The sequence below is a fragment of the Zalophus californianus genome, chromosome 8 (genome assembly GCF_009762305.2).
Source record: "Zalophus californianus isolate mZalCal1 chromosome 8, mZalCal1.pri.v2, whole genome shotgun sequence".
NCBI classification, from domain to species: domain Eukaryota; kingdom Metazoa; phylum Chordata; class Mammalia; order Carnivora; family Otariidae; genus Zalophus; species Zalophus californianus.
This window is the reverse complement of record NC_045602.1, coordinates 20,377,405-20,400,827: the sequence shown is the minus strand read 5'-3', so window position 1 is coordinate 20,400,827 and position 23,423 is coordinate 20,377,405. Positions and strand designations below refer to the sequence as shown.

At 51.1% G+C, this 23,423-nt stretch overlaps 1 protein-coding gene across 5 annotated transcripts in view; it reads left to right on the top strand.

The window, feature by feature from the left end:
• Nucleotides 1–23,423, top strand: part of ADCY3 (adenylate cyclase 3) — a 78,738-nt gene that overhangs the window by 21,359 nt on the left and 33,956 nt on the right. For all 5 annotated transcript variants that reach the window (XM_035728783.1, XM_027621313.1, XM_027621311.2 and 2 more), the window contains one exon: nt 14,991–15,140. In XM_035728783.1, the coding sequence (XP_035584676.1) occupies nt 14,991–15,140 (150 nt within the window). The remainder of the gene's footprint in view (nt 1–14,990; nt 15,141–23,423) is intronic.

Sequence of the window (23,423 nt, the reverse complement as noted above, 5' to 3'; positions counted from 1 at the left end):
AGCAAATAAAACCCTGCAATATGTAAAAAGAGTAACACATAATGACCAGTTAGGGATTTTCAAAGGAATGTAATGTTGTTTTGACATGTTAAAATCAACTGGTATGATTCAACATATTAGACTAAAAAGGAAAATTCATGATTATTTCAATAAATGCAGAAAAAGTACTTGACAAAATTCAACACCCATTTATGGTAAAACATCTTCACATACTAGGAATAGAAGAAAATTTCTTTGACCTGAGAAAAGGCAGCTCTGAAAAACCTACATCATATTTAATAATGAAAATCTGAATCTTCTCTCCTAAGCAGATTTGGCTTTATGGGCGTGTGATTTGTGCAGTCTTGAAATTCTTGATGTTATCTTTGACCTTGTGTTTTTTTTTTTTTTTTTTTAAGATTTTCTTTATTTATTCATGAGAGAGAGAGGGAGAGAGAGAGAGAGAAGCAGGCTCCCAAGGAGCAGGAGGCCCGATGCGGGACTCGATCCCAGGACCCTGGGATCATGACCTGAGCCGAAGGCAGATGCTTAACCATCTGAGCCACCCAGGCGCCCGACCTTGTGTTTTGTAATTGAAGGCTGCTGGGACAGTGGAACATGCCCATGGGCAGAGGAAATAAATATGCACAATATGTGTGTCTTCCATTCTTTGGCCCATTTTCATGTAGTGTTTGCAGAGCTCCAGCAGCGTGAATTCTGGTGAACTCCTAGTGTCTGGGAGTTCAGCAGGGTGGAAAACAAGTACAAAGTAAATGTGTTGCATCTACAACTAAGTGGAGATCCTGACAACCCTGAGGGGCCGTGCTTTCTGTTCAAACTAGAACTTGATTCTAATGCAGAAAGAAGTTCATTGGCATTCTAAGAACATCTTTTTATTACCCACGTTGCTTCCCTGTGTTAGCCAACCATTTAACGCAGAAATTGATGGCATAGAAAGAAGGGGAAAGATAGAAACCATCGTTCCTTTTCTTTTCAGGCCTTCATTAGTAAGCTGAAGGTAGACAGTAAAGTGCGTGCTTATCAAGTGAAATAAATTTAGTTTTGTACATATGTACATAAGGCACTGCTGTCAAGGGCTTCCCAGTCGGAGTGGGTAAAGGGACAGGAGACGGACTGAGCCCTCTGACCGAGCAGCAGGTACAGGGGTCTGGACTGCTTCGAGCTTGCTGTCCTGCCGGGACACGGCGGACTTGGGGAGCGCGTCACAGCAGTGGGAAGGCACCAAAAGCTGCACGGGGGTGTGGGGGGACAACTTGAGGAAACATCAGGGCGAACCTTATAGGACAAGGCTATAAGGGCCACAAAGTTGCATTTATTGTTTTATTTTGTGTTTTTTTCTGAAGTAGGCCCCACACCCAGGGTGGAGCCCAACGCGGAGCTTGGACTCTCAATCCTGAGATGAAGACCTGAGCTGAGATCAAGAGTCGGACACTTACGGGCGCCGGGGTGGCTCGGATTAGTTAAGTGTCTGCCTTCGGCTCGGGTCATGATCCCAGGGTCCCGCGCTGGGCTCCCTGCTCCTTGGGAGCCTGCTTCTCCCTCTGCTTCTCTCTCTCTCTCTCTCTCTCTCTCTCTCTCTCTCTCTCTCTCTCCCCCTCTGTCTCTCATGAATAAATAAATAAAATCTTAAAAAAAAAAAAGAGTCGGACACTTAACCGACTGAGCCCCCCCAGGCGCCCCATGAAGTTGCACTTAGATAATTAAATGCGGCAGTAAGATTATACTTCAGTCTAGTGGTTTCCAAGTAGGACAGGCCGCACTGGGATCCCCTGGGTGTGATTCGCTCAGAATACAGCTTCCTGGTCCTGCCCTGGATGGAGCCTGGGCATACAAGCACAGACAGGTTTGGGAACTGCTGATACCCCTGCCCTGCCAGGTGATGAAAGGACACTTAAGTGGACTCAGGAAGCTGGAAAACTGGGACTAAAGTTCAGTGGCAATGCTGGGGACTTACTGTGTGCCTCATCACAACAGCCGACCTTTCCTGAGCCTTCCTGGGTCCAGCACGGCATGAGGTGGGGCGCTTCACTCCTGTCTCACCCAGTCGTCCTAGCCACCCTGATTCAGGACCGTTTATTCTCGTGTCACAGAAAAGGGAGCCAGCTCAGAGCGGCGGTGACTTGCTCAGGTCACAGCCCCCAGCGACAGGGGCAGGATTCAAGCTCCGTGTCTTAACAGCTGTGGTACTGGCCCCGAGCAGTGCTTCACGGAGGGAAGGGGGGCGGTGGGGGGGGGGACGGATGGTCATCGGGGGCCCTGAGAGGAGCATGCCACGGGAGCGTGGTGCCCAGGTGGTGAGCTGGGAGAGGTGCGGCAGCCACGGGGGGCCGAGCTGGCAACGCCGACGATGGGCCTGCGTCCCGCTCTCTGCCCGAGAGCGCCCCAGTCGGGACTCTTGGGTGTCAAAAGATAAGTGGGAAAATTAGGCAAAGCCCAACGGAAATACAGTAAAAGTCAGGAACTTCTCAGGAAGCTGGGGGCTGGTTTTAGAACTCTTTTGGAAGCCTGGAAAATGTGGGTTCCCAGGCTAGGAAAAATCCCTGCCGGCTCCGTGGCAGTGGCCAGTTCTCTGTGGGGGAGGATTGGATGGTGGCTCCCGCAGGTGGAAGAGCATTTGAGGGCAAGAGGAAGGAAACTGGGTGGCTGCAGAGGAGGTCAGCCCAACAAGCGAGTCGTGTGGCGTCATTTGCGAGGGATGGTCGGGTTGATGGCGATGGTCTGGCAGAGCCCCCGTGACCGGTGGTGGTGCCATGTCCATCAGCTGACGTGGCACCGTCCGAACCGATTATAGTCACCCTGTCAGCCGGACTCACCCTGGTCCCTGAGGGAAGGCTCATCTGAGTGAGATGGTGATTCTGTGGGGACAGCCTGAACCGGTTCTGTTGATAATGAGAATGTATCCTCGGTAAACGTTGGCACCGAACGATGAGGGACAAATGACTGGCTTGGCAGAAAGCTGTGCACTGATCTCGGGGCAGGCAGTGCATCTTCTCTCTTCATTCCTGGGGGCCATGACCCTGCGGTTCCCAATTCCTGCATTTCACCAAAGCAGAGCGGGAGGGCAGAGGGTGAGGCCGCTGGATTCTGTGCCCACGTCCTGTGGGAGGACCGTCGGAAGATTTCTCTTCCCAGCTGATCGTTTGAAAGATCTGGTGGGAGGCGAGGCGTGTCCCGTAGAAACAGGTGCACGCAGAGGAGATGCTCAGTGGGCTCACGGACCGGATGCGGAGGCTCTGGGGTAGAGCCGCTGTCCACGGGGTGTTTATGGAGGGCCTTCCTAGGGCAAGGAGGGTGTGTCCGTGACGAGGAGCCTCTGTCCCAAACGGTCCCCAGCTCTGCTGGTGGTCAGGGTGTTCCAAGTGAGTGGACCTTTCAAACGTGCCTGTTGTCTTTATTTTCTCTTCAAAAGAGATTCACGATAGAAAGATGATAAGGCAAAAGACGACAACAGAAGTTGTCCTAAATCCACAGCCCCGCCCCCACCCCCACAAGATAACCACTGCTGACGTTTTGGTGTTTCTGCTCCTGCCCTGTCTCGTTCTGTGAGATCAGAGTGTGGCTGCATATTTAAACCTTTTTTTCCTCCCAATAATTTATCTTGCAGGTATTTCCTCTTCAAGAAACGTAGGGGAGAGTGTGGTTGCTCAGGCGTGGGGCTGTCAAGGAAGGCTCTGTGGAGGAGGCAGCGCTTAGCTAGATTTTAAGGGAAGGGTGGAAGGGGTGGGGGGCATTTCACATGGGGCGCTTCTCACATCGGGGGTTGTAGGGGGTGTTTACCTGCTGTATTTGAAGCCTCAGGGTCTTAGCTGTGGAGGCAGCCTTTTTCTTCTCCCTCCATCCCTCTGTCTATTCGTCCCTATGCCTGGCAGACATTGAGTACCTCGTGTGTGTCCGGGGTTTGTTGAGTGCCTGGGACATGGTGGTGATCAGAACGGATCTTGTCTCTGGCCCGCTGGTGCGTATAACATAATGGGCAGACATGTCTGTTTTACTGAAAGGCAAACATTTAAAGGTAGTAACACGAAAGGGGGCTTTTCTGGACTAGAATGCCAGGTCCACATGCCCTAGCAAGGTCAGATGGGAGGCTTCCCCCCAGATGCTTTAGTGGGAAAGTTTGAGAGCTCTTGAAGTGTGGGCCACAGCCTGTGCTGAGGCCAGACGTGCCTGGTGGGTAACACATTGGGGACGTCAGCTTGGCTAGAGCAGATACGTTACATCAGGGACTGGGGCCGGGGGGCGGGTGGGACGGATATTTAGAAAAATTGATTGGGACCAAAGTAGGTAGGACTTTGAGTGCCCAAAGAGGATTTTGTATTTTTACCTTTTAGACAATTGGGAGCTATTGATGTGTTTTGAGCAAGAGGTAGTGTTTGCAAAAAGACAATTTTGGAGGATTCCTGTGTTACCAGGGGGTGGATCAGCAGGACCAGAGAGGGGCCCCAGAGAAGTCTGTGCCCAGTTCTGGGGGAGGGGTGACGAGGAAGGAAGACCCAGAGAGACCAAATGGGATGAATGACCCACTGGAGCTGCACAAAGGACCACCCACCCAACAGGGAGAATGGGCTAGTGTGGGTTCGGGCATTCAGCAAAGGTTTCCTGGGGTGTACGCAGTGTTGGGTGCTGTGTTCTGATTATTTGGGGTGCACGGTCCCTGCAAAAACCCATGGCAAGGACTGAAGGCAGGACCATTGAACCGGCATTCGCAGATGGAAAGCCTCTCCGTGGGCATGGCTTTGAACGTAGAGATGCTGGTCAGACGGGGAAGGGCGGTGAGGAGGTGCGGTCTCTTGGGGTGAGCGGTGAACATTGGAAAGAGAGTCAGCAGACAGAAGAAAAATAGGTGATGGGCCCAGGGAGGTGATGGGAAGCAGTCATGTATGTTTGGAGTTTGGTTTACAGAACCAGGAAAGTGGGAGGATCTCGGCTTTGCTTTCACATTTGAACAGTGATTTGTAGAACAGTGATTTGTAGAAGAGATGCACCCAGAGGTAGAGAGTGTGCAATGCAGATTCCTGGGCCTCAGCAGGCCGGTGGGACCCAGGAGTCTCCCATTCTTCACCTGGTCCCCTGGGGATGCCAACGCACTTGGCTCTGAAGCACTGAGCTGGAGAAATAGCAACTGAGTAGTAAGCCCTGAAGGGTTGTGTTGAAACCAGTGACTTAGAAAACCATCCCGGCTGTCGCTGGACAGGCTCTGAGGGGCTGCAGGGAATAAGGACCCCCGAGGAACACCTAGGAAGCACGGTGGGAGAGAAGGGGATGGAGTCCCCAAGGAGAGGGAGCCATGGCTGGTTTCTGCAGCTTGAGAATCTGCACAAAGCTTCACTCTCAAGATCTGAGTCATTCCGAATTGAGAGGCAGGAAGTTCTGGAATCCTAAGAGCTTGCTCTGTTCCATGGGGCAAAGACTTTGATGTTTTTGTGTGATTGGTGATCTCCCTGCACATTTCCACGTGCTAGGTTTATGTGTTGGTTCTGTTTCCGGAATTCTAAAAATCTTCTGTCTCCAAATTATGCGCTCATCTTCCTGTACATTTGTTCTCGAGTTCATTCAAAGACAGTTCCAGAAAGTCAGGATCTATGCATTAAATGCACCTGGTATTGCTCAGAGGTAACAAGACCAGAGCAGGCACCGTGGAGCCCTGTGGTCATTCTGCTTACTCCCACGAACGTATAATTATTTCTTGCTTTTTTTTTCATTTAACATTGGTCATCAGAAATTGGCTTAAATGTTCTTTACCATCTAGAGTCCATATATTAAAATGTCTGTAAAAGCTCAGTGTTGTGTGTGTGAAAGCCCACAACCAAGTTTGCCAGATCAAGTTTTATTCCCTTGTGGGGGCCTTTGCTGACCTACCCTTTTCTCCATCAGGGTCAGTCTGTGCTTCCTCTCTTTCCAGTAGCTTCTTTATCCCTGCTAGAGTTGAGCTCTTGAGGTCATTTTTTTTTTTTTTTCCCTACTGTCAAGACCCAGCATGGGGCCCCACCATTCACTGAGACATCAGCGGGGTTGAGTTTTTTAAGAAAGGATCTGAGGCCAAACATGATTAAATGTTTTAAAATAGAATCCTTTAAGTAAAATCAGAATTATTTGGCCTGGAGAAAAAGACCAATGTGCCTAAGTAATGGGGTCACATCAATAAGAGGAAGCACTGAATGCTGTGACCAGATGTTTTCTGTCTCTATAGCAAAGCCTCTGGAGGAGGCGGGGGAAGCTTTTGATAGAGTTCTGTGGTTCTTAAGCATCTGCGCTAACAGACCCTTTTGAGAATCTGTGAGAGCAACGGACTTGCTCCCCCAGAAAAGGGTGAAACATTTGCCCCTAATTTTAGGGGTTTGCTGACTCCCCCACCCTAGTCTGCAGACCTCAAGTGAATAATCCCTGGGTCAGTATAAAATGTTAGGTGTGAGATGTTCATTCCTGTGTCTCCTCCCACAGAGAGACAGGGTGACCTTCTCTGGTCCTCATTGCCCCTCCCCCAGTGACACGGGCCTTCTTTCCACCGTGGGTGGGTTTATCAAGATATCGTGTCCGTATGTTCAACGAGTATCAGGAACATTTTCCTCTTAGCCCCAGGGCCTGTGACTGACATAAACATCTGCTTGCTCACATCTTTGTCCTCAGAGTTCATTACTGTGCAGTAAAAAAGCTTAAACTTTCATGTGAATCCTCAGGAATCAGAAAGGAAGAAGGCATTGTTCTAGCCAAGGCTTCCCAACCTCAGGTCTATTGACACTTGGGGCTGGGTATTTATTGTGGGGACTGCTGTGTGCATTATGGCATGTTCAGCAGCATCCCTGGCCTCCACTCGCGGATGCCCCGGCCCTTGGGGACTTGCTGTGTCCCGGGCGGGGAGAGGCATCAGAAGGTACGGTGGGGGTGTCCCCTGGAAGAGTGGCATATATTCTCCAGCCAGGATGCTTTTTCTTCTGAGTCTTCCCACGGCTGGGTCTTTTTTGCTATTCACATCTCAGCTTCAGTGCTCCTGCTTCAGGGACACCTGTCCCAACCACCAACCCGCCCCTGAGTGGCACACAGTGACATGTTCCTCACTTGCACATGCATGGCGTGGCCGGGGGGTGGCTGATCTGGGCTGGGTTCAGCTGGGTTGGGCTCCAGGTGTAGCTTGGGTTTTACGGGGTCCCCACGGGTCCCTCGTTCTATACGACTGCACGTCTCGGTGCATATTGTTCTCATGGCAACAGCGGAAGAGGACTTGCGGGCGTATCTCAACATTCACTCGTGTCATATGTGCTGACATCCATTTGGGCCAAAGCAGATGCCACGGTCAGAGTCAGCAGGAGGGAAGGGTCTCGGTGAGGCAGTGGCAAGGGTGGGGCTGTATGACACTTGTCCAGGGGAGTGAAGAATGGGGGCCAGCCTTCTCCCTCACCTTCTGATCCTAAAGCAGCTACCGTCACTTTATCATCTCTATTCTCTGCTGAGCTCTGATAACTCTTGTTGTTGAATTATGTTTCTTTTGTGTCTACTGTTACCAGAATATCCACTGACGGCAGGGACTTTTTCTGCCCTATTCACTGCTACACGTCAAGCAGCTCCCTGGCACGGGATGGGCATTCACTAAATCTTGAATGAATGAATGAATGAATAGTTCTGTTTGGGGGATGGGGATGGTAGTTTTGGAGCTGGGTCTTGGGATCGTAACCATAACAGGTATGTGCTGGGTGTTTGACCTGGGTTATGTCGGAGGATCATCACGCATGGCCCTCCACAGGCCAGAGCAAAGGCAGGATGTTCTGGTTAGAGCTGTAGTGCCCTGACATAGCACATCTTCTTAGAGGATTGGAGAGAGGTCCAGCCAGGTAGAAGAAACAAGTGACACTAGAACCCAGTTGTCAGGACTGCCATGTTCCATACCTGTAGGGGAGCCATCAGGTCAGAGTCTGCAGAGTGGTGCCCCTGGGGTTGTGCAGTGCACAACCTGAGAAGCTGTTCTGGCAATGCAGCAGATCATGAGGGACCTCATGTAACATGTCAGGTTGGCTGGATGCCTATTCTAGAAGTTGTCTTTGTTTAGGACGAGGGTGGACATTGAGTGTCTTTTAGCAGAGGCATGCCCAAGCTATATGACAAGTTGGAAGCTTCTAGAGGTCCTCTTGTTTTGAGGCACATGGTGGAAACTTGACAGATGCCAAGCTTGGAAGGACAGCTCAGTGGTACCCCAAAGCTCGAATCTTGAATTGTGCTGAGTAGGGTTGTATTTACTGGAGACCCCAGACATCTCTTGGCACAGAGATGCTAGAGTTAGCTGCAGGGTAGCATGAGGGAGCCCCCCCCCCCGCCCCGTTGTCTGCAGACCTCCCCACCTGTGTAGATGCTTCAGGTCCTTTCTGGGTTCTGTGCTCCCCATGGGCCCCCAGTGCCTTTGACTTCACCCAGCCTCTGCTGAGCCTTGTCACAACTCAGCTAAGAAACGTAGGGAAAGTCCTGGACTTGTGCTCAGGTCCTGTGCTTGCTGGTTGGGGGCGAGGCCAGCAGTGGACCTGCCCCCCAGGCCATACAGGTCTGGCCAGGCTGCCTTCTGATGTTCAGTCCCCTGGGTTGGGGGCAGGTTTTTATTAGCGTCTTGAAACTCGAACTCTGTGCTTGTTGGGGGGGGGTGGGCAAAAGAGGAAAGAGATGTGAGCTCCAGTGTGAGCACCATCAGGAGATCACAGCCTTGTAGCCTCGTGTCTCTGGATTCAAGTCTCTTCCACAAAATGAGAATACGAACTTTACTTGTTGTGACAAGTAAGCAGGATAGTGAACGTGGAGGCTCTGAGCAAACTCTGTTACGGTATTGTCAGTAGACACCAATTTCCCAGAGTCACTCAGAACATGTCCCCTGGGAGCTGGCTTTCTCATGAAGTAAACAGAGTAAACGGACAAACAAGAAAAGGGTGGGGGAATGCAAAGTGCAGAGACTTCTCTGCAGGCTCTTAAACAGGAAAATGTTATAGAGAGCAAGGGGGGGCTGGCCAGGGCAGGCCTCTGGGAGGAGGGCACATAGCAGGGACCTGACTGATGAGGACCACCTGCAGTCTGCAGTGAGCTCCAGAGGGGGGCGCCCCTGGGCACTGCGTGGGGCCGCCCCAGGTTCTGGCCTGGCTTCCTTGGGTTGGGGAGGCTGGTTACCTGCAGAGGTGCCTGCTCCCTCCATCCTTCCTGCCCCACGGCTCCTTGGAGAATTTTGTGTTTTGTTTTTTCCAAAACATCTAAGTTCGTTTTAATGAACAGAGGCTCCAACGTGGTCTTCCCCCGACACAGAGCATCACGAGGTCTCTGAGGGCGGCTGACAAGGACGTTGACATCCCAGAGCGGCTTTCTCTCTCTGGGTTTCCTTCTCCCCAGTTCTGGAGTGTTCTGGAATCCCCAGGCTGGAATGAGCCTATGGGGTGGGGTCGGCCTGGGCAGGGGAGGCACCAGCCCTCCTCCGATGGGATGACTTCTTTTTTAAAGCCCTGCTTTGAGCAGTCCCATGTCCCCGTGGACTGTTAGAAATGTACAGGATATTGTGATTCATCAGATTCCAAGGGGAAGGGTTTTGTAAAGGAATTTTCTCACGGCTGTGTTTCTGAGCTGGGGTATTACAAACACTTCATCTGGCTGTCATGGGTTAGATGAAGCTGTCGTCTAAATGTTTACCCACTTGGGAGATTCATTCATTCTCCTCATTATTTTAAAAATCTTGTGTTTTTTTTAAAAAAAATAACAGTTCTTTTGCAGTGAGACTGCTGCCCAGTCTCTTTCTTTGGAGAAAGGGGGCCACTGGGGTAAGAAGAGGTGACCTTGGTGGCACCCCAGAGCAGGGCTTCTCAGGCTCATTGTGGGGGCGGGAATCACCCCGAGACTGAAGCCTGGTGTGGGGCGTCCAGAGGAACAGGCTCACGGTGGCACCACGGCCCCCCGCCTGAACCCCCCAAGGAGCCAAGGGCCACGCATCAGGGCTCCTGCTGGCCTCCGGAGCTGCTTCCCAGGGGCAGGTGTCCTGTGTGTGAACCCTGCCGTTGGAGCCCCCACCCCCCCGCCCCGAGGCGGTCACTGTGGACAGTGGTGGAGACAAGAAGCCCTCCTGCCATGCTGCTGTGCTCGGGGGTCACTGAGTGCAGTGTCCGAGCCAGTCTTAGTTTCTGAGACCTGCATCGTCTTGAAGCTGTGTGACACCTCCCTGACGCAGTGTGACACCTCCCTGACCAGTGTGACTGCCATCCATCCGGCCTCTGTGCTCTTTGCAGGCTCAGCCTTATCCTCTGGATATTTCCTGCAGGGGACGGTCTCCCCAGCTGTCCTGGCCTGCACAGTCCCCAGCAAAGTGACCGAGCTTCATTCCTCTGTTCAGAGGCTGGGGTGGGAAAGAGCTGGGGTGCAGCGGAGGCGATACTGACTTGAGGGCTGGGTCCCAGGGAGATGATGAGGCTGGGAGGTCAGGTCTGTGATGGTTTCTGGTCTGCTCCTCTGCTGACCAGAGGCTGAAGGGGTCGGGGTGAGGGACGAGTTGTGACGTGGTTGCACTACCTCAGGTGGGTCTGGGGAGCACGGGGGAGGGTAAGGAGGCAGGGGCCCGCCGGGGGAAATGGGGGGCTGAGCAGGGCTCTTGGGGAGGAGGAGGGGCCTGCCGGGTGGGCCAGGTGTAGCTGGGGGCGGGGTACAGGGAAGGCAGCCCTGGAGGGAGAAGAGAGACCCTCCCTCGTTACCCTGAGGAGCCCCAGGAACTTACCCTAGAGAACAGCAGCGCTCAGGGCTCAGCATGAAGACACCCATTTGTCCCAGTCACGTGAGAGACACAGTTCAGACTCTCGCCAGGGTTCAAGTTTTCCTTGGGTCTACAATTCTTAACCTGTAGCGGGAACCAAGACTCACGGATGTGTTTTAGAGAAACGACAGCCTCCCTGCTTACCCCACCGTGTCCTCCCTGGACCTGGGCCGCCTCCCGCCCTCGGTGGCCCTGGGGGCGGGGACAGTGTCTCAGTCACCGTGGACTCCTCGGTGCTGGCACCATGCTGGGCTCACCGCGTGAGGAGTGAAACTCGTTTTTTTCCCCATATCGATTAGCACATCCATTCTGCTAAGTGAGACATGGTTATAAACGTGAAACAGGAAATGTCTGAATCTGAAGAGCTTAAAGATACTGCTGTTATGTGTGCCCTCGTGCACACCTCTACCACTTTCTTTCAGAACATAAATGTCAACAGCTCCCACAAGAGTGCCTTAGGGCAGGTGTCTGGGTGGCAGTTTTAGTTTTCAAAATGTCCCATATCCTTTCTCGGGGGAGGTGGGGTTACCATATGTAAGTAGGCCAGGGGTGCTTGCAGGATGGGGCTCTGCGTCATGGAATAGAAGAGGTGAGCATGGGAGCAAACCTGTCCCCTGGTTCTGAGCCCTCGCTCTGTCTCCGTTCCTTCTCCTGTAAAATCGGAACAACATGGCCGGTCTTGAGTGGATTAAACAAGGTGAGGCAGGTCAAGCATGTGCCTGTGTCCAGGACCTAATGTGATGTGAGGTGATATCCCAGGCAAGGAACTAAGGCTGGGAGGAGAGTTTCCTGGCCCTGGCCACACATCAGGCCACATAGCGGGGTCACCCGGGAGCATGGGAGACCACTGCCCAGCCCCCCAATCACCTGAGCCCCCCCAGGGGTGGAGCTGGCCGGGCGACCATCACCCAGGTGGCTGTGTTGCTGTGTGTTTTGCATGTTGAGAGCCTCTCCCACAAGCAGAGCAACTCCTCGCTCCCAAACCTTCCTCCCCGCTAGTGGACCCTGGCTTCCTGGATGGAGGTCTCCTTGGCTTAGCAGCATGGCCCAATCTGATTTGTGCCCTGGACTTGGAGGCGGCGAGTCACCTGTAGGGCCCTAGCTAATCCTCCCGCCACTTGCTGCCTGGCACCGGGGGATTGCTGAGCTCCTTCCAAGCTGTGGAGCTATGGCTGCATGGAACAGAGGGGTTGGGCGGGAACAGAGCAACAGCAACTAAAGAAAGTCCCCTTTCTTTAGTCGAGGCAAGTTTAGAGAATTAAGGGAGCTCTGAGAATCCCACAGCCTGGGGCTCCTGGGAGAATTCTCTAGAAAGGAATAAGCTCTCTGGGAGGCAGAGGGAGAATTCCCTGGCATGGGAGGGACCTGCAGGACCCACATGAGTCTCCAGCGTGTGGCCCAGTTGTGGCCATTTGCATCCACGTCCCTGCACACGTGAGCTGAGAGTGCAGGTCAGGAAGGGGTGGGCAATGCCCTCTGTAATTTGGGGTGCTCAGGGGACAGGAGGCAGTGTGACCGACCCATCCTTGCCTTCCCTCCAGCCTTTCCGAGGGGGTCCTGTCCAGGCCCAACCTTCGCCCTCTGAAGTGAGGGGTCAGGCCTGCAGGGACTTTCGAGAGGAGTTAGCTCTCAGCTCACAGATGGTGAAGGAGGAGCTCAGAGAAATTACCTGATCTAGCAGGTTGCCCATCCAGCGAGGGGCAGCGCCACAGGCCAGGCCGCCTCCTGCACCTGTTTTCTGCACCTCCAAGTGGAAAGCGAAAGGGGAGCTTATTTTAAAATAGGCATAGTTCAAGGAAGGGAGTGCTGCCCCATAGAAATGGTCTCCAGGTGCAAGCTGAACCTGAATCCTGTTCTGCTCCTTGGATAACCATCTTTGGTGGAGGTTGGTCTGAAGCTTTACCACTGTAGTTGCTCTCTGTCTGCAGAGCAGGTGTGGTTTTCTTAGGTGGGCAGCCCAGTGGATCATGACAGCAGTAAGCCTGACATAGCCTCAGCACTGTACACTTTACAGAGTCTGTTCCGTCCACCCCGCCAGGTGGTCAGGCAGGGCCTGTTGTGGGGTAAGGAGACCCCTGAGTGTGAAGCTCTGTCCCTGGCCTGGTGTGGCAGCTCAGGCTGGTTGTGGCCAGGGCCAGAGATGGGCCTGTGGCCCCAGGGCAGTTTGCCTTGTCTGGAGCCTCTGGTTGGGAGTCGTGGACACTGGTAGGTATGGGGCCCAGACGTGCGAATCCTCAATGTGCAGCTATTCCATTAACCTCCAGGACCCAGAGCCCCATAAGGCCGGAGACCCTTGGCCTTGGTGACTGCTGTATCTGGACCCCGTGTGAGCTTTGGCAAAGTGCAACTGCTCAGTGAGGATGCGTGAGGTACAGCCTGACCTTGTTGACTAGCTTCCTATACCATGAACTTGGGGCCGGGCAGATTTCCAAGGCTATACAGTCCCCAAAGGGAGGTGGCCTCTGGGTTCGTAGAAGTTCCTGGACCTCAGGCCAAGACTGGCTTTCAGACTCAGCGTGGTCTGTGTGATTTGCTTTGACTCAACATAAATTGGCGGCTCTTTGGACTATCAGGTATTTAATAAGTGACCTGAGGCCATATGGATACTGACCGCTCAGGTGGGAATGGCCTATCATGCCCAAGCAGAAGTGGAAGAGATATCCCATGAGATTTTGAAGTCGCCCACTTGCCGCATGAATGGTGTAGGCAATCGGGGCTGCCCAGACCCAAGAACACAATGAGGTGTTAGTTGCCGGAACCAGCCATCCAAGGAGCTTTTAAAATCTGCATTTGATGACCAGTATCGAGACACACCTCACCTACTAATAAGTTCATTATTCAGCGGGCCTTTGCTGAGTGCCCAGGCCTGCAGGAACTTTCTGCTGAGGGTGGTGGGTCAGCGTTGATCAGCCCTGATTAAACAGAATTAGAGAAGAATATGGTGTAACTGAGAGTCCCCAGAAAATTCATGTCGGAGTTAACCTCTCTTATTGTCTATTAAACCATCTTGTTTGAAGATCTAAAATTGACTTCCCTGTATTTTTCACCTATTCAGAAAACATTATACTTTTCTAGGAGAACATTTTCTTTCTGTAGGTCTAGAAATGAAGAACTCTTCTGCCTCCCTACCCACATCTCAACTACAAACTTCAGCCTAAACCACACCCTTCAGAGGAGGGGTCTGGCCTCCCCTGGTAGGGACCTCAGGGAACCAAGGTGGGGAGGGTGTGAGCTGGCCTCTGGGGAAGTGGGAGGGGCCGGACCTGGAAATGGGCCTCATAGGAGCTGGAGAAGCGGGAGAAGCTAGAACCTGGTCCAGCCCCAAATGGGACCCAGTCAGGGTCAAAGACTATGGCCATTAGCAACAAGCACCAGGAAATCAGATGTGGTTTGGATGTTTGGGTCCATATCCAAGGTTACCTGTGGCAGGAGGCGGTCAGGTCTGCGGTCCCAGCAGCCGGCAGAAGCCAGCTGGGGACTATAGACAGCTAGGGGAGTCTCCAGGGGGCTAAGGATGGAGGAACAGACTCTGAGTGCCCAAGAAGTCCTTTGTGCCACTGTACCAAGCTTGCAAAACAGATGTCTGGTGCCCAGAGCTGCCCTTTCCCCTTCCCGTAGCTTCCTCATGGGACCTGGGTACTGGTACTGGCAGGTGGGTTGGCTGAGGGGGTGCATGTGAATCCCAGCCACCTACACACCTGCAGCACCACGTGTAAGACAGTGTGATGACCAGGTCAGCCCAGGACTGCTGCATGTCCCCTGTGACCTTCCATACAACCTGCAGCTTTCATACGCTCCTGGCTAGGGGATCTGGGGTTGGTATGCTCTCCTACCCTGCTAATCAGCACAGCAGCTAAGGGTACCTAATAGGTTCTCAGTGGTGGTTGAACAAATGAGTTAGTGAGTGAATGAATGAATGAATTGGGTAGCAGAGGGACTGCTCAGGCCACACAGGTGGACGGGATTGGCCAGTTTAGCTGTGGTATGAAGCAGGAGGGGAGAACAGCCCCTCAACTCAACCAGCCTTCCAGGCACGGGCCTCACCCGCCCGTGGTAAATGGGACAGGGTCTGCTCCAGGGACCTAAATACCCCATCGAGGGCAGGGGCTTGCTGGGGCCCTCCCCGGACACCAGGCAGCTTGGGGTTTGAGTTTCGTTACCACCTGTGCCCCCCTTCTCCATCCCTCCTCCTGAGCATGTGCCTTCCTCATTGTCCTTTTCTCTCCTCGGGGCACAGATCCTGGCCAACGTCTTCCTCTACCTGTGTGCCATCGCCGTGGGCATCATGTCCTACTACATGGCGGACCGCAAGCTCCGCAAGGCCTTCCTGGAGGCCCGCCAGTCGCTGGAGGTGAAGATGAACCTGGAGGAGCAGAGCCAGCAGCAGGTGAGGCTCTTTCGGGGTGGCCTCAGGGCAGTCTGGGCCCGGGGCCGGGGGCCGTGGCTAGAGAGGGGCCAGGGGTGTGGGGGCCAGTACGGCAGCCCCCCCCTGGGTTTGGAGTTCACTGCCAGGGTCAGGTGTTGACTGCCTCCTGGGCCTCTCGCCCTCAGAGGCTCCTCCTGACTTCAGGGAGCTTCTCTCGCCGGAAACTCCCTCCTCTCTCTTCCTCTGTGCTTGACCTAAACCTCCCCTCCTTCTGTTTTGTTTTGTTTTGTTTTCCCCCTGTAATTTAAAACTTTTTAAAGAACTACCTGATCCAAGCAGTCACCAATAACTCCCTGTGTTCCTCTCTCAGACTAAAAAGTTCTGTGTGTTTATTTTGAATGCTTTTTCCCTGCGGGCATCACTTCAGGTCCGCCCTCCTCTGCCCACCTTTCTGGCTCTGCGGCCCACTGGCCCTGAGCACCTGCGGCGGGCCCGGCGTTGGGTCTCTGCAGCCGCGGTGGGCCCAGCCGTACCGGAGGCCTTCCCGGTGAGGCCCCCCAGCCCGCTCCCCTCCACCCAGGGCACTAAGTTTCCTTCATGCTCAGGGCAGGTTCCTACTTCCTTCTCCTTCTAAGTCATTGATGAAGAAGTAAAACCAGCCCAAACCCTGGGGACCCCGCTGTTTACATTTTTCCACGGAGAGAAGTGCGTACTGCCCCTGTTGTTTACTGGCTTTACTCCAGCCCAATCCACCCGGTTCTCATGTGATTCAGTCTTTTAAATAGTTTCTGGTCTGGATTCATCTCAAATGCCTTTCAAAGGTCTGCAGAAATTACATCCGCCAACTTCCTGTTATCCATAGGTTTATTTCCCCCTAACAAACAAACTCAATAGGTGGAAAATACAGGATTGTCTGTGTTGGGAACCATGTCATTTTGGGTTCAGGTGCTGCTCTTGGCTCTGGATTCACTGAAATTGCTGTTTTCACAGACCCTGCCACTCAGGTGGACAGAGCCATAGTTTTGGGGGCCACTGTAGAAGCCTTGCCAAGGAGCCCCATTGGCGGGCCTCAACTTCTCTCAGACGGTGCTCTTCAAAGGCTCACACTGAGTCGTTTGCTGAATCCTGAGCATGTGTTTTCTCTGTTTACCAAGGAGAGCTAGAAGCTTCTGAGCTGGGCCTTGGACCCAGCTTCTTCAGAAAGCAGGTTTTAGAAGGGGACACTCTCCAGCTTCCGTTGCCACAAAGGGCCAAGTTCAAGCTTAGCAGCTCATTGTATTTGTCTCCTTTTCCCCATCCCTGCATCCCGTGGTTACCCAGGAGCTGCTCCTGCTTGAATGTACGTAAAGAATCCCACTTTACTCGCTTTATAGTCTCTTGAAAGGTGTTCTTCAGTTTCTGTTTTTTTATGCTGTCTTGTTTCTCTTTGCATCTCACGTCTCCCACTGTGGAGGCATCCCTCTGGGTTCTCTATGTTAAAAAATGCCTGTGTCCCTGCTCAGCTAGGTCAGGAGTTCTTTTTTTCTCTAGTATTTGTGCAGTTTTCAGCATCCCTGTCAACCTTGTCTGTCACACAGCATATAATTGGCGTAACTCAGGACATCTTCTGTCACATCGACAGTGCTTGGCGGGGGGGGGCCTCCTGGGGTGGTGGGGAAGGTCGTGCATCTCCCCTGGATCTGTTGTTCTCTGCATAGATAATTTAGACAAGCTGCCCACCTCTCCCAGCCTCGCTTTCCTCGTCTGCAAAGCAGGGTATTGATACTTGGCTTGTGGGGTTCCCTGCAGGTAGAAACACAGGCGGAAGGGCTTTGTAGACTGTGGAGCTTGGACATGCTGATGATCAGGCTGCAGTGCACGGGCCACGCAGGGCTTGGGCATTTTCTGATGCCCTCCTCCGGGCAGGGTCAGTGTCAGGAGCCCCCATCCTGGCAGAGAGGGCCCTGTGGTGTGCTCCAGGACGCCCGTGTGCTACGTCGCCGCCAGGGGGCGCTGCAACCTCTCCGGGGCACCCTGCGGCCCCACCATGCTGCCTGCCCAGGGCCACAGCGGCAGAGCGGACTGGCTTCAGGAGCAAGAGGTCCAGGGAGGCAGAAGGGAGGTGCTGGGGGCAGGAGAGGCACAAAGGTACATCCCTGGGCCGAGCTGGGACACCGCAGGTGCCTGTAAATACCCATCACGTGGAATGCATTTGTCTCGCCCAGCTCTAGCCTCAGTGTGACCTTGGGACAGCATCTTCACCTCTTTGGGCCTCACTTAGTTTCCCTATGTGTAAAGTGTACCTGAGAATAAAACCTTTGGCGAAAATGGGATAATATGAGTGAATCCCTTTGGAAAGGAGAAAAGCCCTGTTACCAACAGGAGGGGTGGAATTCTGCAGCCCACCAGCACCACCGTGCCCTGCAGTTTGCTCGTGTTTTCCTTAGGGCTCTGGTTGACTGTGTGCGTGAGGGAGATCTGCTTGCATTTTTACTTTCTTCCCATGTCCTTGGCAGGTTTGGGCATCGTGGTTGTGCTGGACTTAGGAACTAATTTGAGAAGTGTTTCCTTTTTCTAACCTGGGAGAGCTTGAAGAACACACAGGTTCTTTACAGGATTAGAAGGACTCCCTAGTGAGGCCCTGTGGCTCAGGAGTTTTCTTTATGAGATTCAGTTTCCTTCACAAGTACAAGGTTTTTGGTTTTTTGGTTTTTTTGTATAAGTTATAGAATGTTTTTGTTTTTTCAGGAACTTATCCATTTCGTATAAATGTCACATTTTTTACATGTTTATCCTCTTTTTATCTTGTTTGTGGGATTTGTGGCAATGTTCCTTTTTCTTTTCTTTTTTTAAAGATTTTTATTTATTTATTTGACAGAGAGAGACACAGCGAGAGAGGGAACACAAGCTGGGGGAGTGGGAGAGGGAGAAGCGGGCTTCCCGCCGAGCAGGGAGCCCGATGGGGGCTCGATCCCAGGACCCTGGGATCATGACCTCAGCCGAGGGCAGACGCTTAATGACTGAGCCACGCAGGCGCCCCAGCAATGTTCCTTTTTCATTACTGGTTTTGGTAGTTTGTGCCTTCTGTCTTTTATTTGTCCTTAATCTATCTTGCTGAGGTTTGTTAATGTTTGAGCCTTTTCAGTGAACCACCTTTTTATTGCTCTCTTTGTACACTTCCATAATTCATTGTTTTTGACTTTGATTTTCTTTTACTTTCTTCAGGGTTAACATCATGTTCTTTTTTTACCTTCTCAAGATGGAATTTAGCTAACTAATTTTAGCATTTTTCTTTTCTAAAACATGCACCTGATGCTATGGATTTCCCTCATCACTTGCTTTTTGCTTTCTTCTACAAATTTTGATATGTCCTAATTTCCATCGAGTTATCTTTGATCCACAGGCTATTTCAGTGTACATTAATTAATTTGCAAACAGCCAGGGAATTTTAAGGTCATCTTTTCATTATTGATTTTTAGTTTACTTCTGCTGCAGTCGGAGAACATACTCTATGATTTCAGTCCTTTGAAATTTGTCGGAACTTGATTTTTGACCTTGCATTTTTTAATGATTTTGATGCACTTAAGGACAACATGTATTTTCCAGAATGCATCAAAATATCTTTCAACAATGAAATAATGTTGATACGTGTCAATCATGATGCATTTGCATCTACCCCAAGTCAGTACTTTTACCTTTTTGGTCACAGTGCAGGACCTCACAGTGCTCAATTCCCTCTCCCCCAGACTTTTGGGCGATTGTAATGTATGTTAACTCAACATATATTTGAAGCCGCATAAGACGGTATGTTTGCAGTCTTCCACAGCAAATAGCCAATGCGCATACTTGCCCCTGTCTGCCCTCTCAGATGCTCTCTATTCCTTCATTTCTGTGCTTCCCTTTTCTTGAAGAATTCCCTTTAGTGTCACTTTTCATGAAGGTCTGTTGGTGGTAAATTCTCTCCATTTCTGATTGCCTGGAAATGTGTTTATTGCTTTCAGTTTTGTAGTTCACTTGTCGGAGGGAGAATTCTAGGTTGACTCTGCTTTACTCTGAGCCCTTTGAAGGCATCTCCTGAGATCCTGTGGCTTCTACTATTTTTGTTGAAATTCCAGCTGTCAGACATACTGCTGCTCCTTTTAAAGGAATGAGTAGTTTTTCCTCTGGTTGCTTTTATAGTTTGTCTTTGGTGTCCACGGTTTCATAATGATGTGTGTAGCACTTTTCTTTGCAGTTACTCTGCCTGGTATCTGAAGAGCTCTTTGAATTGATGGTTTGATGTCTTTCATCAGTTTTGGAATTTTCAGCCAGTATCCTTCTGCTTCATTCCATCCTTCCAGGACTCTAGGTGTCCTTATTAGACATTTTTACCATATTCCATAAATCTGTTTTTGTTTTTTTTTTTCCCTGAATCTCCCCCCCCACCTTTTTTTTTTTTTTACTTTCAGACTGAACATTTTTACTGACCTAACTTCCAGGTTACTAATCCTCTTATCTGCTTTGTTAAATCAATGCTTGAGCTCATCTGTGGAATCTTTAATTGCACTATTTTTTCATTTCTAGAATTTCCACTTGATTTAAAAACAAAACAGTTTCCAGTACTCCAGTTAAGTTCTTCTTGTTGTCATCTATTCTTCGGAACATACGAAACATTTTAAAGGCTCTGACAACTGCAATATCTGATGTACCAGTGGGTCTGCTTTTCCCTATTGACTTTTGGTTTTTCCCTATTGACTTTTGCCCTCTCATGACATCCTGGCCTTTTAAAAAAAAAATGCTGGATAAATTAAAGGCTGAATATCGTGTACAGAGAATAGTAGCGGCTCCGGTGGGTGTGTCTCTCCAGAGAGGATTTACTTCTCTTGCAGCTCACCTTGATCCACTGTGGGGTCAAGAAGATTTAGGGCTGGGTTTTAGTCTGAGAGCTGGTTTCTCTTATGTCTCCTCTTAGGAAATAATCCTTCAGGGGTTTTAACTCAAAGTCTGGTCCCCCTCTTGAGGGACCCTGAATTCCCAGCACTAGGAGACTGCCCACAATCCCCTTCGATTTTAGCCTCTCAGCTGTCGCTTTCTGCTTGAGTTCTTGGTCTCTCGCGCGTCCTGTAGCTTGCCGGTTGGCAGACATGTCGAGGGGGTGTGTGGAGAGAAAGGTTCTCTCCTCTCTAGGACCTCACCCCTGTGCTCTGCCTTGAAATCCTTGCTCACTGATCTTTGTTTCTCTGGCCCCTTGAAAGCGTATAGCCTTGCTCTTTGGCCGGCCTCTGAACCCTGGCCTCAAGGGCAAAACATGGCCGAGTATGTCGGGTTCACTGAAATGGGTTTCCCTGCCCTCAGAGACCTTGTCCCTTCTCGTCATAGCTCCCTGCGTGGTTTCCCGTGGTCCTCGGATAGCTGTCTTATCCAGCGTTTATGGTTGGTCCTGGCTGAAGTGTCGGTCTGGTGCAAAGCTCCTCTCTAATAGCAAGAAGCAGGGGGTTGGACATTATCTTCAATGTCTTGAAGTTAATTTTTAAGTAGCTTACAGTGTACATGGTATAAAATTATGAAGGTGTGAAAAAGGCTCTACCATGGAAAGTAAGGTTCCCTGCATGGCCGTCCACCTTGCCACCCCTCAGACCACCACTGTCATGTCTTGTGGACACTTTCAGGATACCAGTTACTTCCAAATCTGGAACACAGACCTGGCACATGCATGCAAGTAGTATACCCCCTCTTCTGCCCCAGATCTTTCGCCTGCTGTCTTTGAGAGAGCTCTGAGGTGACATGGCATTGCCTCATCCTTGTTAACGACTGTGTTGTATTCCATGATCGAGAAGTAACGTTTCTTTAACTGGGCTCCTAAGTGTACGGTTCAGCGGCATTCAGTTCACGGTGTTGTGGGCAACCTTCACTGCTGTTCATTTCCAGGATTTTTTCATCATCTCAGACTGAAACTCTGTGGCCATGAAACACTAGCCCCCCATCCTCCTTTCCTCTGGCCCTGGCCACCACCACCCTACTTTCTATCTCTGACTTTCCCTTTCCTCGGAACCTCATGTCGGTGGAATCACGTCGTTGTGCAACTGGCTTCTTGTGCTTCGCACAATGTCTTCAGAGCTCACCTGTGGTGCAGCACGTGGCGGGACTTCCTTTTCAAAGTGCAATAATACTCCGTTGCCTGCATACAGCACATTTGTTTATCCTCTCATTTGTGGATGCACACTTGGGTTGTGTCCGCCTCCCAGCTGTGGTGAATCGTGCTGCCGTGAACATGGGTAGACAGGGACCTGTTTGACTCTCTGCTCTCGATTCTTTGGGGTATATACCCAGACGTAGAATTGCTGGGCCATGTGGTAGGTCTAGGTGGTAGTTCTCATTTTTTGAGAAACCAGGCACGTACATTGTTGAGAAATGTTACCGAATTGTCTCTCGTAGAGGTGCAAAGAATTTACACTCCTCCCAGCAATGAACCAGAATGTGCTTAGGCAGTTAAATTTCCCTTGTTTATTGAGAAAATGCTTCTTTGATATGGAACCCTGCAGCTCCTCCAAAAATGCCTGTTTGCAAACCCCAGTGGCAGGGCAGAGGTCCCATGGAGGTAGTGACATCCTGTGAGCCCTTTCCTGCTGCTTACTCATTTGGCTCAAATCACAGCCAGGTAGACTGAGGCTTGGGAGAGGTTTTCTTGTTTGTATTTTTTAGCACACATTGTACGGTATTTGGTAAACGCAGACAAGTATCAAGAAAAAAACACTGATAGAGGATTATTCCTGCAAGTCTTTTTTGTTTTTCTATGTTTTGAGGGTGTCTTCACCATGTTATCTTGATTATGGAAGTAACACCTTATTCTCATAGATAGCTGTTAAGAATAGCAGCTAAGAACCAGATCTTTGAGTCTGGATGCCCGTGTCATGTGGTTACTGTGGGGGCCGAATGTAGAGTGTGTTTTGCATGGTGCCTGCACCTACGAGGCACCTGGGCTATCTCCCTATCGGACTGTTGTTGTTGGATAAAAATCTGAAGATAGAAGTATAGAAGAGACCACCCAAACTTCCCATCCTTTGGGTGTTTCTTTTAAAAATAATTTTAAAAACTACATCATGATAAATTGTGTTCTCAGCTAAAAAAGGTTTTAGAACTTTCCATGTTTGCTTTTTTTCCTTTTTCCTTTTACGGAGGTGAAATTCTTATAACATCGAGTTAACCATATGAAAGGGTGCCATCGAGTACCTTCTCGATGCTGTGCAGGCAACCACCTCTAGTTCCAAAACATGTTCGTCACTCCAAAAGAAAACCCCATACCCAAGCCTGATCTTTAAGCCCACTTAAGAAAGGCACTGGGTGAGCGTTGGGTCAGCCCCGAGCAGCAGGTGCATTTCCTTGCCAGTAAGGACCAAGACCTGAGATCCTTGCACACACCCACTGTCCTGTGCGCGTGCCTCTCCCTGGGACTGACACCAGGGTCTGAAGCCTGCACCAGAGGCAAGTCCGCCTGGTGAGCTTGGACCTGGGATTTGCGTCCATCGCTTCCTGCAGCATTTTCTGGACAACAGTGAGACCCGGCTTTCCCACCTCCTCACCGTGTGATATTGGCACTCTGCCTGTCTGGTCTTCAGTTTTCTGCAAAAGTGAGATTAAAGATAATGCCATTGTCACGGAGTTGTCTGGAAATCATTTGAAATAAGAACACTGAGTTGAGTCTAAATAACGTGAAGCCCTTTCATGGCTCCCGCCCTGGGGACACTGGCTGGAGGAAGGGCCACAGGTAGGGTGAGACCCAGCTTGCTCCCTCCCTGGGCAGCGGGGTGGACTTGACATCCCGGGAAGGCCGGCTGAGTGCAGGTGAGGAGGGGAGGTCAGCAGTCCCATTTCACTGTCCTCCTGTGAGGACCTCTGGTGAGAATAAAAATGAGATCGTAGATGGGAAAATGCTAGAAAGGGCTGCAGAAAGTCCTAGAAGCCGGTTTGGTTGTGGCTCCCATGTGAGGGGTTGTCTGAGGTCAGTGCCACTGTGGCCACTCACAGTGTTTAAATGACTTTGTGAAAAATTCCTAATTCAAAAATTGCTCAGTATATCCTCTGCAGAGGACACTTCATTTCAGAGTTTAGTTATATCACGGTCCGTGTCTCACTTTGTATTTTGTCGGCGTGTATTTATCTTGTTTCCCAAGCTGCCTGGGGAGGAAGCGGCGTGTGCGCCGAGGGGAGGGCCTGCCCTGGCGGCTGGGTGGCCTCCAGTGGGACGGGGGTCTCCAGGCCTCCTCCCCTTCCTCCGATGGGCTGAGGGGATCCCATCCCAGGTCCTCTGCTTCTGTTTTCCTTGCCCCTGTCACCTGGGAGGTCATA